At 45.0% G+C, this 19,404-nt stretch overlaps 1 protein-coding gene across 3 annotated transcripts in view; it reads left to right on the top strand.

Annotated features, from left to right (window-relative positions):
• Window positions 1–19,404, top strand: part of VSIG10L (V-set and immunoglobulin domain containing 10 like) — a 427,245-nt gene that overhangs the window by 338,363 nt on the left and 69,478 nt on the right. For 2 of the 3 annotated variants that reach the window (XM_069604794.1, XM_069604795.1), the window contains one exon: window positions 14,694–14,810. In XM_069604794.1, the coding sequence (XP_069460895.1) occupies window positions 14,694–14,810 (117 nt within the window). The remainder of the gene's footprint in view (window positions 1–14,693; window positions 14,811–19,404) is intronic. The other variant, XR_011260177.1, reaches the window with a different exon arrangement.

Below are 19,404 nucleotides of genomic sequence, written 5' to 3'. Positions count from 1 at the left end.
CTTTTATGTGAGTATATACATTTTTGTATTTATGCTAATGTTTGAAGTTGGTGTACAGAGAGAAGAAACCATAGGGTGCCTGAAGTCGTGCAAAAGCACCTCAAGGTTATGAAAGCAGTATCAAGAGGTAGTCTGGTATTAGAGGTGATCTGCATAGGTAGAAGTGAAAGAAAGGGGCTACCTCTTAGCCCCTCAGACATTTGGCTGGCTGCGAACAAGACCTTGGACAGGGACTGCTCTGCCTGCTCGCCCCATGTGGTCTTCATTTGAATCCCTTGCGAGTGAGGTAGGTAGATTGAGTAGGACCGTGCACGAGGGTTACACCAGGGCAAGGCACAGCAGAACTTTCAAGGGGCCTCATTAGGACCCAGGCGGATTTCGCGGTGCTAAATGCACCGCGAAGCACGGCGGAAAGCCGTCGATAGCGCCATGGGGGTTGGCGGATTTACCGCCCCATTCCGACCTCGGCGGAGCGGTAAATCCCCAATCCCCATTCTGCCCTTCCCCATTCCCATTCTTGCCCCATAGGGTATAATGGGAGTGGGGAAGGAGTTAATTACGCCACCGTAAAATACGGTGGCGTAATTAACAACGAGGTCCCGTAGCGCCATGGTTTTCTCCGCCTGGTAAAACCAGGCGGAGAAAACCTCCATGGCGCTAAGGGAACTCGTAGTACGGCGGACGGGTCCGCCGCGATTAGCGCTGGCGGAAACCCACTCCGCCTGGGTCCTAATGAGGCCCAAGGTCATCTAGTTGAATGATCTGCACATAAGCTATGTTGTTGCATTTACTCAGTAGAATGTTCTACTTTTCACCTGACCCAGGCATACGTCTTCCTCCATGTTAATGAATAAGGACCAGGAGGAGAACTCTAGGGAAAGCCATTCAGATGCTCCTGTTCAACAACATTACAAGTGCAATACATTGCAAGATTATATTTCCCATTAAAGCAAGGTCTGTGCACACGTAGTTACATGTCTTTTTGGTCCGAAAGACATCTGGTTGAGTCCACGCTGTAACCAACCATAAATGTGTCAATGCCTTTGGATAAGATTGCTCATTTCATAGTGGACAACCTACAGGCCAGTGAATTATTGATGTGCCTGATCCTAAAGCTTGCCTACCTGCACATTAGCGTATCCCAGGCTCACTAAATCGTAAGGTCCGTTCTTTTGCTCTCAGTTGATTTCTGAATGTGTTCTGAAATGTTCTGGAACCACTGATGGCTCTGTTACACAATGTGAGTATCCCGGTCCACCCCTACCTAAACAACTGAATAAGTGGTGCTTTATAAGACAAAAAAATGAATGTATAGTAAAGTAGAGGCCGGTTCCTTCAATCACATGGTTCCCTTCAGAACGAATTACACATGATCCGCTCTGAGATAACAATCTACAGATACAATTTAGGATGGCTTTACGAGCAATGGTCCTGCCCAGGAAATTAATGGTGAAACTGAGAATTCACTTGAGCGACCTATTTCTGACCCTTCAGGGCATGCAAGGGAATATTCAAGTGTATAAGAAAGCACGGTATGCTCTCCTCATTTCCATTCAGGCAGTTACATTGGAAGATGCTTATTTTGTTGTATTTTCATCCCCATTTTTTACATAGCACAATGTCTGTGGTCCCCTGGGATTTGGTCCACATGGGTCCTCTGACAAGACATCTTCTTTCCTTATGGCACTAAGCTCTCACATGGATGATGAATTGGTTGATGCACATCTCTAAAAGGAGATCGATGGATGACAAGACTTTACAATAGAAGAAAGCTGCTATGGGTGAAGAGCCACCAGAGCTTCTCAGTATGTGTAAGGTTCAGGATGCTGGAGGGAAAAAAACACTCTTCCAAAAGGACGGAATTGTCAACTGTGTTATTAACACTAGTCAAAAGCTTTGCATCTTCTCTAAGAAACTAGACTGTGGTAATACACCACACACAGACGCGCGCACGCGCACCCACCCACACACCCACACGCACGCGCGCATGCAAGCAATGGTAAAGAAATCATAAATAAATGAGCAAATTCAGACACATCCATCTTGGTCTTTGGGTAGAGACAGAAAGTTCTGCCCTCGAATTCTGCCATTTATGTCACAGATTTCAATAACTCAGTGGAAGGCAAATTAGGAAAAGTGTCCACATCCTCCCTGTCCTACTGTCTTTCTCTGGTAACATTTGCAAACTATTTGGGACTCCTGCCATACACTTCTCTGCGTTTTGGGAAAATGTATCTATTATTTTGTTTTGTTACTGCGTCCAGTGGGACAGGGTTTGGGGGTGACCAGGTGCACTATGCAGAGGAGACGGTAGACCTAGCATAGCATATGAATATTTGCGGGCTTGAGACAGAGATTAGAGCCCAGGTGGGTTTATATGTTTTATACTTACCTCAATAAATCTTTTTGATGTCACCATGGCACCGCCCAGGCCGTGTTTGATTGAAGAATTTGCTTGGTTCTATTTGTTGGCATGTTTGCTGATGGAAGAAAGCATGATACTCTGTTGCACTGTCTTGAGAAGAAGGCAGTAAGAAGAATTATGCACTTGCCTGACTTGGACGAGGTTGGCGGTGAAGGGGTGGGACCACTGCCCTAGATCTTGAAACTATTCAAATAAATTAGAAGCACATTTTTGGCCATAGACAAATAATGTTTTGGAACATTACAATTTCTTTTCGAAGGCAGTTTCCAGAAAAGACTGTTGATAACTTTGTGGTGGATCTATGAGCACTCCTAGCCGCATGCAAGTTTACACAAGAAGAAGACGAGTACATCCATGATCAACTCATGATGACACAGGAAAACATGTGGCTATCCAAAATTCGGAGCATTCATGATTCTCGGCAAGTGCAAGAGTGGTTAAGATAACTAATGTATGAAATGCATAAATGGCAGAGGATCCGATAGTAAGGGAGTCGTCCCATGTTAGTTGGGGTGATTTGGCAAGTACAGCAGTTTTAGCTGTGGGCAATTTGGAAAGCGTGGTTATGGTACCTACTAGCGGGGCTTATTTAGGTGTGGTTTCATGGGCCAATTACCCACTGGAAAAGAATGCCGGGCTGTGAGATGATGGTGTAGGAAATGTAATAGAAAAAGACCACTATGCAGAATGCCCAAACTATCAACCATCACATGCTAGAAATGATTGTACTGCATATAGGATGACAAAGGAAAGCACACAGGTGCAAGAAGTGTGTCACTATGCAGAAGCTGTAAGAATGTTAGCAGACTGTCACCCTAAACATCGATGTTCCTGCATGCGTTTGAGGGGGAGTTTGGGCATAGCATGTATCAGTAAAGAGAATCTTATTTATAAATACCCAATAAAATAAATAAATATATTGGTCTCCAACCTTACGTATTGCTAGTGTCCATACATATATATGGGTATGAAAAAACCATAGGATTTCAACAGCAATTAGTTATAGAAATTAAGGAACTTTAGTCACAGGTTTTCTCCTAAGTATGGTGTGAAGCCTTCTGTGCATAAAGTGAGGCAGGCTGAAGTGGTGGAGGAAAAAAAACAAAGTCTGAGTTCGGCAGACCAGGCAACGAGGGTGTGATTGATGCAACTGAGTCAATGAAGTGGTGTGAATTTCTTGGATCAGAAAAAAGTTCTGGGGGCGAGCGACCACCTTTTAACAATTATTTGAGAAGTGTTGTTGTGGAGACATCGGGGGAGCGCGATCTCGCGGGATCTCACGGCCCACGTGACTGCGAGGACCCGCGCTCACCGACAGAACGTTGGCGGAGCGCCAGTGAGCAGTCCACTCCAGCGCTGATCTTTATGAGGAGAATAACTAAACTACAAGCCACAAGGGGCTATGGACCTTGGCTTGCAGGAGCGTAACTCCCATGCCAGAGGAGGCCTCAGGGGTGCCCTGGAAGCTTTATGAGTGCCACCAAGTGCACACTCTGCCTCCAGTGAAGTTAACTGGAAGGTACCTTCTGCAACTGTGAGTACTGTTTATGCCCATGAATGGACAACAAGTGATCAGCCCCTTTTTTGTAACTCCACAATAAATATAGTTATAAGCACTCCAGGCATCCTGTCATCCTTTAAGACCACTACATAATTGGCAACGAGGATACCAGGAGACCCACGGACCCACCATGCAAGGCGCCACACCACCCCCTGCGTTTCTCCCTTCACCGGGGACCCAGTCAATTCCATGGATGCAGTGGGAGCCCCTCTTCTCCACGTATCTGGTGGCTGTGGGTGCATGGGATATGCACCCGCCAGGAAGAGGGCGATGTTGCTGAACGCAATGGGGGTTGAAGGACAGTGCATCTTTGCCATTCTAAAGGCCATACCAGTGGATGACGACAACAACGACGTCTACAAGGAGGCAACCCGCCGTATAGTGAGGAGGTTCACCAATAAAGAGAACGTGATGCTACACTTGAGGTTCTACACCCGTAAACAAGAAGGGAACTAGCCCGTGGATGACTACATCACCAGGATGAGGGAGTTGGCATCCCTATGCGCTTTCGGCGAAAACGCAGAACAAGTCATCTGTGACATGCTGGTCGTTCACACCAACTCCAGGATAGTTCAGGACAAGTTCATCTAAGAAAAAGAGGTGACCCTCGACAAGGCCATCCAAATTGCCTGGGCTGAAGAAGAAACCTCCAGCAGGCGCAAAGAAGGGGGAAGCCACCTGCCAGTGCCCGAACTCATGTCACTGCAATGGAGAGGGTGCAGATATAAGCAGTCCCGTGACGGCCCCAGAGACAGAGGCCCTAGGCAAAAGGATACGCTGAAATGCTACAGACGTGCCAGCACCAAACACATGGTGTATGATCACGACTGCCCCACCAGGAACAAAGAGTGCTCCAAGTGTGGACGCATAGGCCATGTGGCCCCGGCATGCACGTGGCGGGAAAAAAACAGTCTTGTGCATCGATGGCGACCGTGCTTCAAGTGAAGATGACGAGCTACAGGACAGACTTATGGTCATCATGGTCAACGCCATTCACGTCAGGTGAGAAATGCCCCACTGCACCATTAAAGTGGATGGCATGGAAACACGCGTCATGGCGGACTCAGGCTCAGATCTCACAATCCTTCCCATCCACATGTACAAGAAGATGGTGCGACAAGCAAGATTAGAAATTAGAACGACAAGGCAAAAGCCGACGGTTTTCTGAGGTGCAACTGTCGATCTACTCGGCTACATCAAAGCCCAAATTGAGTTCAAAGGCAGGTCCACCACCAATAAGGTGTACTTCTCGTCCAAAGCCCCCGCCATGCTTGGATGGGACGATCAGCAAAGGCTCAGTATTAAACTGGACCCCAGCACCCTGGAACAGGTACTCATGGTCTCCTCAGGAGCAGCGTAAAATTTCTGAGAAGTCTTTCTAAACCTGTTCTCCGAATCCCCGGGGAAAGTGAGGAACTACGTCCACAAGATCATTCTAAAACCCAATGCAGTGCCGGTGAAACATAAAGTCAGACCAGTACCTGCCATGGCGAGACCAGATTTGGAGGCCCACCTCCGGAAGATGGTCGAAGAAGGAACCATCGAAACAGTGGAATCCTTCGACTGGCTGAGCCCAGTGGTCCTAGTAAAGAAGAAATCCAGCAATGACCTCAGAATATACATCAACCTGAGAAGTCTGAACCTAGAGGTCGTTACCGACAGCTTCCCGCTCCCCAGCATCAGCAAAATTGTGCTCATGAAGAAAGAAGCGGCGATCTTCTCGAAGCTGGACATGCATGCCGCTTATCACCAGACCCCATTGCACAAAACTTTGCGCCCCCTAAGAGCAATCATCACCCCTTTCAGCCCATTTCAATACACCCGCATGCCGTTTGGGTTGTCTTTCGGCAGCGTCTGCATTCCAGAGGATGATGAACTCACTATTAAAAGGAGTCACAATTGTTTCATACTTTCAGGATGACATCCTTGTGTATGCCAAAGACAACGAGACCCATGATAAAGCCCTCAGAGCAGATTTGAGCAAACTCCAAGAAGCAGGCATCCATCTACGCCACGAGAAATGCGCTTTTGGAGTAAGCGAGATATGTACCTTGGGTACTGCATCTAAAGAGAAGGGGTGAACCCCAAGAAGGACCTACTGGAGGCCATAAAAGACTACCCTGCCCGTTGTCTCGTGAAGAATTCCGCTCGTTCCTGGGCCTTGCGGAGTACAACGCAAAATTCTGCCCAAGGTTCTCCGAAACCACATCCCCATGAGGGAACTCTTGAATAAAGGGGCAACCTACTCCTGGGCGCCAAAGCAAGACAAAGCTTTCCCCGAAATCAAAAGAAGGATTCTACACATACCGTGCCTGAAACCATTCAACCCTGATTGGGAAACCTGCATCACAACGGACGCTAGTGCGTACGGATTGGGGGCCACGTTGACCCAGAGGAAAGGCAACACAGAAAACATCATAGCGTTTGCGTCGAAAGCCTTGTCTTCAGCAGAGAAAAATTACTCCACCGTAGAAAAAGAAATGCTAGCATCTGCCTGGGCCATCGACTAGTTCTGATCTTACATTTCGGGCACCTAATTTCGATTGGTCACCGACCACACACCCCTCATTCACATGTTGAGCCCAGGCGGCACCAAAACTGCCACCCCGAGGCTGACCAGGATCTCTGTAAAGCTTCAAGAGTACACTTATGAGACAGCCCACATTGCTGGCTAGAAAAATGCGCAAGCGGACTGCATGGCCAGGCTCCTGAACCACAACACCCCTGGGACCACATTCCTGGAAGATGGATGCAACGTAGCCTCAATAAGTGACTTGCAGAATGGCGAGTACATGGACCTGAGCGAGCGCCACTGGCACAAGGAGTACGAGATGGACGACGCCCTACGGTGCGTGGCAGCATGGGTCCGCGAAGGGTGGCCTGATGAAAGAGCAATCCCTGAAGGCCTACGTCCCTACTGGAAAGTGAGCGACGAAATCACCACCATGAACGGTCTCATTCTGCGAGGCGACCAAGTGATCCCTCCCGGCGGAATTCGCAAGGTGATATTATGCAAAGCACACTCAGGCCATCTGGGGGTGCAACATGACCAGACGCAGGATACTCAACGCATATTGGTGGCACGTCATGGATCAGGACATACGGCAAATGATCGAAAGATGCCCTGAATGCATGAACAGCGACAAACGCCTGTCGGTGAGACAAGCCCCCATGCTGCCCACCGAAGTCCCAAAAGGGGTATGGCGCAAATTGGGGTTGGACTTCATCGGTCCCCTGGACAGCATGTCCCCAGAACACAAATATGGTATAGTCACAGTTGATTACTTCTCTAAGTGGATCGAGGTTGATTTCACTTCGGACATTACCACGAACACAGTCATTGAAGCACTTACTGCCATATTCCAGCGCACAGGCCTCCCAGAAGAATTTGTGATGCACAACAGGGTCCAGTTGGTCTCCTAAGAAATGGAGAAATTCCTGAAACTCAACAATGTTCGACAGCAGAGAGCAAGCCTTTACCATCCACAGGCCAAGGGGCTCATTGAGCGGGCGAACCGCTTCATCAAAGGCACGCTGCAACTGGCGCACGCTTCAGGCCTAAACCCGTAAAAGACTGTCAAGGAAGCCATCGCGGCCCACCGCATCACTCACAACGCCATCACCGGCGTTTCACCGTTCCATCTGTTAAGGGGTAGAAAGGCAGCATCTACGCTGGTGCCACCCTGGCTCCACCAAGTGAGGGCTGACGAAGACGTTGACATGAAAGAGGTAGTCTTTCGTATGCAATGGAACAAAGAAGCCATGAAAGCTGAAGGAGACACACGCAGAGCCGCTCGCCACACAGAGGTTAAAGAAGGCGATGTGGTGAAGATGCGCCTTCCCCACAAAGAGACTACGGCCGGCTCCAAATACAGTAGCCCCATAGAAGTCATTGCGAAGGGTTTAACCACATATGCACCAGTGACGGAAGGAAATGGAATCTAGAAAGGTTGGCCATGTACCGCAGGAAGGAATCCATTGAACAACCACGGTGGGAAACCGGAGAAGACCAAGACCAACAAGAGTTGCCCGACAACCTCTGCCAGTCAGAAAGAGATACGCCGGAGTCACCCTACCACAATGAATTCTCAGGCACCAACTCCTCAACCCCACTCTGGGAGTCACAGCGCAAGGCAAGACAAGGAGAACCTGATCCACCCACATCTCCCCACGAGTGCTCCCGCAACGCTGCCTTGCTCCAAGATCAAGGCAGACCGCAGAGAGAGAAAAGAAAACCCAGCAAGTTTGCAGACTTTGTCATGGAATGACCATCCATCCTTTTCCCATCAAAGGAGGTGTGTGGAGACATCGCGAGATCGCGGGAGTGCAATCTCGTGAGATCTCACGGCCCACGTGACTGCGAGGACCCGTGCTCGCTGACAGAACGTTGGCGGAGTGCCAGTGAGCAGTCCACTCCAGCGCTGCTCCTTATGAGGAGATTAACTAAACTACAAGCCACAAGGGGCTATGGACCTTGGCTTCCAGGAGCATAACTCCCATGCCACAGGAGGCCTCAGGGGTGCCCTGGAAGCTTTATGAGATCCACCAAGTGCACACTCTGCCTCCAGTGAAGTTAACTCGAAAGTACCTTCTGCAACTGTGAGTACTGTTTCTGCCCATGCATGGACAACATGCTATCAGCCTCTTTTTGTAACAACGCAATAAATATGGTTATAAGCACTCCAGGCATCCTGTCATCCTTTAAGGCCACTACAGTTGTTGGCAATGGGAAGAGCGAGTTCATGTTCAATGCTTTACTGACATCATTTGTGGTGCCAATTTGGGCATACCATCAAAAATGGGTGCCATTTGGGCTAGTGTCTGTGAGTGCGGTTTTTCAGAGAATGATGGGGATTTCTTTCCCATCTAGAAGGGCTTTAGGGGCCTGAAAAAGGTTGTAATTTTAAAATACCACTTGCTATTACACCCACCTGATAACAGGCATGGAGGTAGATACCTATGGCCGTATTCAGTGGAAATACTACCAGCAGTAAATACCAACTTGAAAATCCACCAATGTTTACCTTCTCCTCAGACGTGGAGATATAAACTGTACAAAGCTGAATATCTTATTATGCATTGTTGGATATCCCACACCCTGGCAAAAGCTTCAGGAGAGAAAAGGAGGGACTTTCTGTGAGTTAGATCTAGTGAGAGAGTCCAGACCCATGATGCCAGTATCTCAGAAATGTAATCGAAAATGCCCAAAAGGAAAACATTGTCATGGAGTGTAGGCAATCATACTGGTGGCCCAGAATGGACGACGCGGTTGAAGAAATACTTAACTATTCTAAGTGTTCTTGAAGAAAGAACTCCTTTGTGTTTATGGAAGAAATCTTGGATCTCATTGTCCCAAGAGAGATATTTGGCAGAGCCCCTAGATTTGCTGTCATCCTGTTAGACGAGACATCTAAATAATTTGAGATATAGTGTATAGATGAGATAACAACGAATAGTGTAGTGGAATTTATCCTAGAGTTGTTTCAGAGAGAAGGCTACCCCCAACATGGTGTCACTGATAATTGAGAATACCAAACCTTTAAAAAATATCTACATTTTTGGGATGGTTCGGTATAGAAACCAATAGTACATTGCTATACCATCACAATGCAACCCACAGAGTAACAGATTTGTGGAGTGAATAAATCACATGAGCAAGGATAACCTTCATTTGTCTCTGGTGAGTGGGTTAAAAGAACAGATGATCTGTGATATGATTGAAACTTGTAGGAATACCCCACATTGTATACCATGCAAATCTCTTTTTGCCATGATATGTGAGATATTGATGAAATATGATTGAAATCCTTTGTGGATTACTTTTGGTAAGGGGTTGAAAATTTAAACTACTTAGACCTCTAAAGAAATATAAAGATTATAATGATTCTCAATTATCTATTAGGGAGCATCTGAGATTGAAATCTCTTTCGCTCATTGCCCAGTTATAAAGGTTACGATTAACTTTTTGCAGATTCTCTCTCCTTCCTTTGAGAAAGTACTGCCTGGCGAAGGTAACACCAAACTTAATAAATGGTCTAGCAACCATTCTTCCAGATATGAGTTCATATCTTACCCCCTTACAGGATACCATTTAGAAGAAAGGAATCAACTTATCTCTTTGAGTCCCGGGATGCATCATCGGGCATGAGTTTGGTTTGACATCATTGGCTGCGGTAGTACAATGGTCTAAATTAAGTCTGTATCAGAAATGTTTAAATCCTCCAGCCAGCTCATTGTTTGAGAATCCATTTCCATTTCATAATACCATTTCTGTCAGAGTATGCTTTCTTTGCTGAAGAAAATTGGCTTAGATCAGACTGCACTCATTAATAATCCTTCATTTGTGGAGAATAAACATTTCGAGATTGATTGGTGTGAGGCAGTGGATCAGCTAAGCAAACACAAACTCTATAAGGAATACCATAAATTCCCCAGGGAAAAGAACAACACTCTCTAGGTATGTTACTCTTTTTCCGTTTAATAGAGCCAGAGATATTTACCTCAGGTTTAAGCTTAACTAACTCCCGACACTCAAAATTATTGGTCCTCGGCTAAAAATTCCCCATCAAGAAAGGGGGTGTAGACGAAAAAACATGGTTCTGATGAAACTTTAAAGAATTTGATTTTGAGTTGCAAAGCTACTGCTCATTCAAAGCACAAGCACTTTAGATTTGTGGATGGATTTTTTATGCTGATGACCGATGTTTTTTTATGGACTGATCTAATGTTAGAAGACAGTATAATTTTCTTTTAGATTTGTATAGATTTTATTGAATGTATTTGAAACGTTAAAAGTCCAAGTTTATTTTTAAGACGATGTCAGTTATCTGATTTTAGAAGATGGTATTGTAACTTTGCATTTGGTATGGTATTTGAATGTGCTGTATTGTATGGTGAAAAGGTGTGTAGGTTTACAAAGCAAATCACTAATAAAAAATAAAAAAAATGTAAAGATGATTATGTAACATGTTATATCTCCTCACGCTATGCCCTTCCAAGTGTACCCCTAACAGTCTACCTTCCAATTATAACCATATTACTGTGCGTTCAAACTGTGTCTGCTTGTTGTACAGTGCTTTGTTGCTTCACAGCTAGGTTCAAGCTACATAGGAACCAGCACAAGCATGAACGATGAGAGAAAGAATGTGAGAGAAAAGAAGAACAAGTACTTTGAATTTTGGGTGAGGGTTTGCAAGACCTTATTTGTGAGGAAAAGTGTGTCAGTGTGTTTTTTCTCTCCAAGGATTGTGATGGGAGTATGAACAGGTATTTTAGTGTTGGATGACTGTAGACAATGGGATCTAAATAGAGTGGTGAGAGTCTGCAAGAGAGGCAGGGGTTGGGAAGTGCACTTAGAGCAAAACATTGATGTACAGAGGGTGGTAAAGGAAGGTGGTGGGTGAGAGGAAGAGGAGTGGAAGATCGAGAATAGCTTCAAGGTGTCTTGCCTTTGATTGTCTCAGTATAATGAATAAAGTAATAATATGTTAAAGAAAGTGTTTTCGTCATCATCCGTACTCATTCTTCTTCCTTAAGCCTATGTTATTATTGCGAGAAAGGACCTAAGGAGTATTCTGAATAGAATGTGGCCTAGAATGTGAATGAATCCAAGAATCTGAGGAAAGGAGGGTTCCATAAATGGCAGGAATTGAGACAGAGATGATGAGGGCTCATTTAGTGAGGGCTAGCTATGCTTCACACTTACCTTAAGAAATCCTGTTAAAGATAGCTGTCATGTTGTGCCCATGTCATGCTGATCTCCTCAATGCATTTACCTCTTCACTTTGAATCCCAGCGTTCCAAAGGGAGGTTCACAATCAGAAGGGAGGATGTCCTCGCTCCCTCTCCCCGGCCAGAAGATATTGAATGCTCTGGAGTGGGTGTTCTCCTTATCATAGAGTTCACTGAACCCCCCCCCTCCTTTCCATTCTTCTGTCAACAAGGGTAGTCCTCAAACACTGGGTCTTTCTGCGTCTCTGTCCATCTTAGGCCAGGCCTCCAAATGTTTTCACCTTTGAAGGCATATAATAATCATTGGGCAACTGTCCAAGGGTGATGTGTTCTGAAGGAGATCTGTTCCTGGGATGACAAATTCTCATTCCTCAAGGAGGGTTGTTAGATTGAGCTGTCTACAGATGCTTTGACGGTTCTGTGGGCTGCCTCAGACTTTCTGTACCTTTTGGTCATTCTGGCCTGTATGGAACCTTATGATCATAGCCTCATCAAGCGGTAGTCTTCGGCCAGGCGTAGGTCCAGACTTGTGACTCCCTCCTAGCATATTCTGTTCGTTCTGGCTATATTAGAATGCAGTAATTTTCAAACTTTGATGGTCGTGTATCTAATTTTTGTTTTTCTTTAAGGTTGTCTTCCTGTAACAGTCACTTTGGCTTGTTTCCTAAAGGAGTTAAGGTCCCTAACAAGAAACTTTTATTTTGAGAGTGTTCCTGGTCTATTGCTCTCTAGATCAAGTCTGTGGCTCATTCCCAAGATACCTTCTAACTTTCACATAGAGGAGGCAATTGTGTTACCCTCCTTCTTTCCGGAACCATTTTCCCTGGAAGACGAGCTGGTTCCACAATGGGTTTATAAAGAGGAGTCACAATTTACCTTTTCAGGTCTAAGGTGTTCAAAGGCTGCAACAACCTTTTACATTTTGATTGATACAGCCGGGATGGGCTTCAAACATTCATAATGCGAGGTCACCATCCATGGGTGCAGTTAATAATTTCATTGGCACACGCTGAGTCAAACGGAGTTGCCTTCTCAGATTTAAGGTGGATCTGCCTGGGTTATGGCAGTCTCCTGGGGGAGAGTCAGGACGTTTCCCTGATTGACATATGTAAAGACGTCACCTGATCATCATTTCCTACTTTTCATCTTCCTCTACTTTTATCTTCCATTAAAGTTAGGTAGTATGAGATCCGAAAACTTTATCCTTTGGGCCCAAAGCTCTGTCTTCTTTATTACACATGTGATTTATTTATTAAATCATGATTTTGCACTGTAATACAATTAGACTGTGTGTTACTGTGTATTTTGCTTTGAAGAAATGGAAACTGCTTGGCTATAGCATTTCATTTGCAAGGACTGAGAGAAGGAAAATATGAGAAAATAATACTTTGATGACTTGCCAGTGATCCTCATCACTATGATTGCATCTCCCTTATGCTAGTGCTTACACCTCACTCCCAATTTTGATTAGGAATTTGCTACCAGATAAGATGGGCTTGCTCACGAGATGGGGGGGCTTGCTGGAGAGGAGGCTACGCCTAGCCCTTCCCAGAAGGGTGAGTGCCCTGATAGAGCAGGCTAATTAAAGATTGTGAGGTAGCAGGGTGCCTCTCTGAAAGATGGACAATACTCACATTGGCAACAAATGGAGTAATGAAGATGACCGGTAAGTAGGCAAAGCATTTTGAAATCAGACTGAATGCAAACTAACTTATCAATCCACTTTTCAAATCAAGAATGAATTGGTTCAAATGAAAGCCATAGATGACCAAGATTTTGGCACAAGTCGCGAGCCGAGGAAATGTGCATTGCTTTTGGGTGGCCGCAAAGCTTGCACTGCTTTCTGTGTTGCACTTGTTCAGTGGGGGTGAAGCGTTCACAGCCGCTGCTTTTGTGGACCTGTTTGGTGAGTGATGGGGAACTGCTGGATGGTTTGGGAGTGTGAGTGACACCTATGTGGCTCCTGCCTGTGCTTTACCTATACAGTGAACGTGAGGGGAGCACGCGCTGCTGTCTGTGCTACATCTAGAATGCCACTTTGGAAACTGGCATGGCACTTTTCTCGCAGGAACATAGAAACTAGTTGATTAATTCCTGCTTAACTGTACAGTGCTGTCTATGGGCCTGTCAGGCTGAACCTGGACCCATGAAGCTGTTCCTGGCATATGGGTCTGCACACTTGGAGCATGGTGTTGTTTCTGCGTTTGGGAGGTCATAGCAGTGAATGTTGGCCTATGAAACTGTTCCTGATAGAAGAAGCAGTGGCCATTCATGTGAGAGTGACACTGCGCAGAGTAGGTTATTCTGGCCTATGATGGCGATATTTGGGAATGTGAGAACGTACCCCAACATCTGCCAGCTAAACCAGGGCTGTCGGTGCTTTGCCTGGCTATGTGGTGCATGTGATGTCATTTATAGCATACAATAGCAGTACATAGGCATGCACGGCTGAACTTCGGCACCGCAGGTGTTCCTAGCAGATGGTAGTTGCACCTTAAAAAGTAACGATGACTATGTGCATATTAATTCGTTTCTTGCAATATGTAAGCATGCCAGGCTGAACCTGGACATATGAAGGTGTTCTTCTTATATGTTGACTGGATATGCAAGGCTAGCCCTGGTATATACGGTGCTATCTGTAACTGTGGTGCCTTAGTAAATGACAGTACTTGAACATGTCAACCTGATGTTTTGGACACTATAGAGAGGCATTTGTGGTTCATTGGCAAACTCCTCTTAGCTTCACAAACATTGGAGGCTGGCTCCACCACTGGTAGCACCAAAACACAGAAGAAGACATTTTGTAACACATCTCTTGTTTTTTATTTACTGCGCCACCCTGCATTTCTAAGAGGGCAACACCATCTTCCTGCCACTGCCTCGTCATTCTCTCTCCCATTCCACTTCCCTCTCCCTGACTATATATTCAAGAGTATAGCAGCTAATCTTGCGTCTCCCCTCTGCTTTCCTCTGCAGTAAACCCCACGCGCCTCAGCGCGGGAGCCATTGCCGGGATTGTGGTCGGCTCGGTCCTGGGAGCTCTTCTCATTGTCCTGCTGCTGATCCTCATCATCTGCTGCGTCAGAAAAAAAGGTACGTTTCACATGGGTGTGAACATGCTACATGTTTACAAATATGCACCTTTAGATATAAAGTACTACTGCTTGCAGGTAATAAGGACAATGGCCTGTCCAAGGGACCCATTTTCCTTAGACACTATAGACTCTACTGTGTTTCCATCCCTGGCTTTGCTGTTACACAAGATTACTCTCTGATGACTACCAGCCCCAAGACATTTCAAGTATAATTCCTCACATCACTCAACTGGAGCAAGCAGTGCACTCGCTTTATACATTTCCTCTAAAATATCTCTAATTCTGTCTAATGCTGCTTTACTCTTCTGTGCCTCCTGACTGTGACATAGTACTCCAACTCGAGCCTGACCAATGATGGTCATAGTTCGCCCTGTCCTCTCTATATTCTCCAAGACACTTCTTAAGTTGCTCTTGGGCATATTAGGCCACTTTCAGGTCATAGATTAGCTGAAGCGTTCTCTGCAATTCAGGAGCATGTTCAACTGTGTTTATCATCTCCATGTTACTATAAAGATAACCTATGCTTGCATTGTACAGATTGGTGCAGTATAGGTGCTCTATAGATGCTCTGAAGCATCGCCATCTAATACCACAATGTGTGACACGACACACTGATCGGCATGTGTGAGTGCAGGGTGACGATCCAGTGCCATGCCATTCAAGAAGCCCCCACCTTCTAAAATGCTGGCAGTCATTCAAGATTACCCTCCTGGAGCTTCACAAATTCAAACAGAAAGCAGTAAATGTCCCTGGAAAATAGTACATTGCATGGAGGGCAGGAGGTATGTTTGGGATTGGTGCTTACATTCCACGAGCAGAGGAGACCGTGGGAGGCACGGAGTGAGTAGGCATTTCCACTGGATTTTCCTTCAAACCCTTATTTCTCCTATCATATTATAATCCGCTGTACATAGTCGGAATGCTTTCACTTGTGCTCTTTTTGGCGGTTTCTCCTCGTGGTACGCAGCTCAAGGAGGTGCGACAATGGGCAGGAGAGCTGATGAGCTCCTACCCAAGAGTCTGGGCATTGTAAGTTATTTCAACCCGGCACTCCACCTAACTCAATGCCTAGCGTGTTATGCACAGTTGGAACCCTTAATTATATATTTGTGTCTATAAGTTCTTTTATTTCTGAATGATGTATCCTTATACCACACCCCTCTCTTTGAATCCCCCCGGTCACACTGAACCATGAAGCAGGCTGTTTTGCAAAGTTAAAAGATTTATTTTTATGAATTTGAACTATGTATATATATATATCACACTATTAATATTTATACAATAATCACCATTGGGGTAATGTTACAAACAACAATCTCTTTATCAGAATGAGTATGGATAAGAAAACTAATGCAGCATAGAATAATACTTGATATGGATAGGAAAATAATGCAGCACGGAATAATACTTGATATGGATAGGAAAACAATGCAATGTCACTTTCCCCCTGATACTACTCAATCCTCCCTAATATGCAAGATGAAGAGATGGAAGGAGAGAACACAGGTTTCAGGAATACACACTCAACAAATACAGTTTCAATCCCAATTCCCCCCAGCAAGCATAGAGAGAAACAGGAATGATTTTAAAACAGTTCATATGCTTTTGAATGTGGTTTGGAATGAATGGGAAAAACACTGAAAAATGGATTTAATTCACTTAATTGTACTCAAAACTAGTGGGAGCCACTTTCTATAGTTTTAGGTAAACACTAGCAATGAGGATTGAATAACTAGCAGATTGGAAACTGAATTCTGAGGTCAGATGCAAATAATAGCTGTTTTACACGTGATGAAATTGAGCCAATTGCAAATCCGCTGCAAACCTTTCCCCGTGCGAGAAACGCGATTGTGGGAAAAAGAAGGAGTTGGAATGCGGTTTTGGGTTTCTAGCATGTATGGTATGGAAGTTAGGAAGGTTTTAGTAGAGGTCGATTTTTCTCAGAAAGAGTCAAGATTTACAAATGAAAGATGCGCTTTTGAAATTACAAACAGGAATTCTTTACACCAGGAAGTCTATGAAGCCACAAGCTACATGACAGCACAGCCACCAATCCAGTGACGCCCCCGGATGGTTTCTACCTGTCGCGACGCTTTACCTTTCTTCAGCTAACATATTAGCGCAAAGATGAATTTATCACTACAATTAACTAAGGACTATATGGATAAGGGAAAGATTCAGAAAAGACAAGAAAGTTCTACAATGCAGTTCTGGATATGATAGAATGGTTTTGGATAGGATTACTTAAGGATAAGATATTGGCTATGGAAAATTCTATGCTAGATACTCACAACTATGGTTTGAAATAGGACCGTCAAAGATCTGGTCAAGGGTTTTGGACTCGAATTCTGCTAGCCCACCGGACAGGATTCAGGCCCTCTGTTCTGCACTCAGCATGGCACTCAGGATACTGCATGGCCTCCGGAATGGATCTGAGGGTTGGTTCTGGGTTACAGCTATCAGGTTACAGTTCTGCTCTACTGGTTTGTTTCTCTGGGTTCTGGCAAGACTTCTTGGCAAGAAACAGAAACAGCTCAGCCCGGCTGTTCTATTGGTTTTGTTGTGTTCCCCTTGGAAGTCTGGGGCTAAAATCAGGTTTCAAGATTTTAAAGGCCAGCTGAGAAAGGTTCAGCTTTGGAATTGGGCCTTCTGCTTTCAGGGTTCTTGGATATGAGTTTTTCCTCCAGAGCGCTTCGCCAGTAAATCAGTTGATGGATGAATCTGAGTGTCTCTCCAGGTCCTAAACTGTCCCTATTTATGTATTTCCCAAAGGGGTGGGTAGGCTAAACTATACTAAGCACACCCTCTAGGAATCCTATTGGTCAGGGTATGTCCTCTCTCCTGATTTGAGAAGGAACACATGGTTTCATGATGATGTGGCATTTTACAATCCAGGGAGTACCTCCCCTTTGTTTCAGTACAGTAAATCTATACTTCACATAAATCATATTTACAATATCACCAACTTGCTAATAATACACATTCACATCACAGATTTAGTAGAGCACATATCCGTCCGAGTCCCAACTCAGTGAGAGCTTCGGTTCAAATTTGACAGTTTTTCGCGCTTTTGGTCGGGTACCCAGTGTCAGATCTGTCCACATTTTTCTCCATACATGCGCACGACATCTGGGCATAATCCTGTGAAGTTTCCTATTTCTAGCATTATCACAATTGCTACAACATCAACATTTCGGTAGTTCAGAGAAGTTTCAAACGGTGAGCAGCATTTTCATATTAACAACCTGTAAATTACAGATTTTTACAAGTTTTGCACAGTTCTCTATGAGTCTTTTTTCAAAAAGATATTTCCTTGTGATTTAAGATACACAAATCTGTCTGGTCCCACCTCCAGGGTTTGCTGAGCCCAGAGCAGTCCCAGGCTCTCTTCCTGCTGGCAGTTGGTTTCTGTTGACATCTGAATTTGCATTCCCTTTCAGTCCAGGAGGCCTATTGTCTCTTCCCAGAGAAGCAGAGCAAAATGCCCTCCTTCTTTCATTAGCATCTAAATGATAGTTCCTGGGCAGAGAGCAAAAGGAAGGCACCCTTTGTTGGCGCAAACTGTGGAATGTGCCTTTGAAGTCCAGTCTGGCTGCCCTCAGTTCACTGTAAAACACTTTGTTCAAAATTGTCTTTTGCTAAACTAAATCTTACATTTTCAACAAATACACACACAGATCTCTTCATTCCAGTCTTTTTCAAACATAAAGATTGAATTGTAGCAACCTGTATTGTTTTTGATGCCAAGCCTCTTCTTTTCCACAATTTGATCTTAATGTACAAGTTTAACTAACGTAAATGACAGCTTTGACACAGGCGAGCGGCGGTACTGTGCCCACATCCGACAGGTTTTTCCAGGCAAGCACCCTTTTGAATGGGGATATTTTTGTGATGAAATGTGCTTCTCCTGACATTGTGCTTAGGTGGATTCTTTAAATAAAGTGATGTTTAACACCCAACAAGGATGTTGGATCTTTTCTGATGTTTGGGAACCATGATTTTGCACTTTCAACAGCCAAGAAAAAACAGATTTTAAAGCACTTCTGGGTTTTCCTGGCAATGCAGCCTGCCTTTTCAAGTAGTTCCATTTCACTCTGTGGGCAGCCCAATGACAGGTTTTGGCAGGGTGGTCTCCTGTTTTACCACTGACATAGGCAAAATAGATGGTGGCCTATTTTTCTGGTTTCCCTTGCGCACTTCTCAAAGATTTTTAGCACGCATTCTTTTGTTTCTGATGAAAGCAGCAGACAGTGATGTTGCAGGGCAGAGCCTAGTGGGTCAGAACATCCCACAAGCCCTCCTTGCGATTTGGCGTTGTTCGCCCATCAATGGGAAGTCACAAGACTGGGATGATCAGTCTCTTTTCTTTTGGTTCCAACAATGGCAAAGTTCATAATCTTTTCTTCCATCAAGGGTGGATCGACCAGTTCTCCTCGCCCAGTCCTGATGTGAGTATGGAGCGATAACCTGCGCCCCTTGGATCTTTCATTCCGGTCCCTGGGTGGTCCTCGTTGGTTTCGAGTCTCCATTGTTTCCAATTCTAGGATGACAAAGCAAAAACATATTTGTAGACATTTCCCCACCACTATTGA

The sequence above is a fragment of the Ambystoma mexicanum genome, chromosome 1p (assembly GCF_040938575.1).
Source record: "Ambystoma mexicanum isolate Mex_15411 chromosome 1p, UKY_AmexF1_1, whole genome shotgun sequence".
NCBI classification, from domain to species: domain Eukaryota; kingdom Metazoa; phylum Chordata; class Amphibia; order Caudata; family Ambystomatidae; genus Ambystoma; species Ambystoma mexicanum.
The sequence above is the reverse complement of the archived record's forward strand: the minus strand, read 5'-3'. Positions and strand labels throughout refer to the sequence as shown.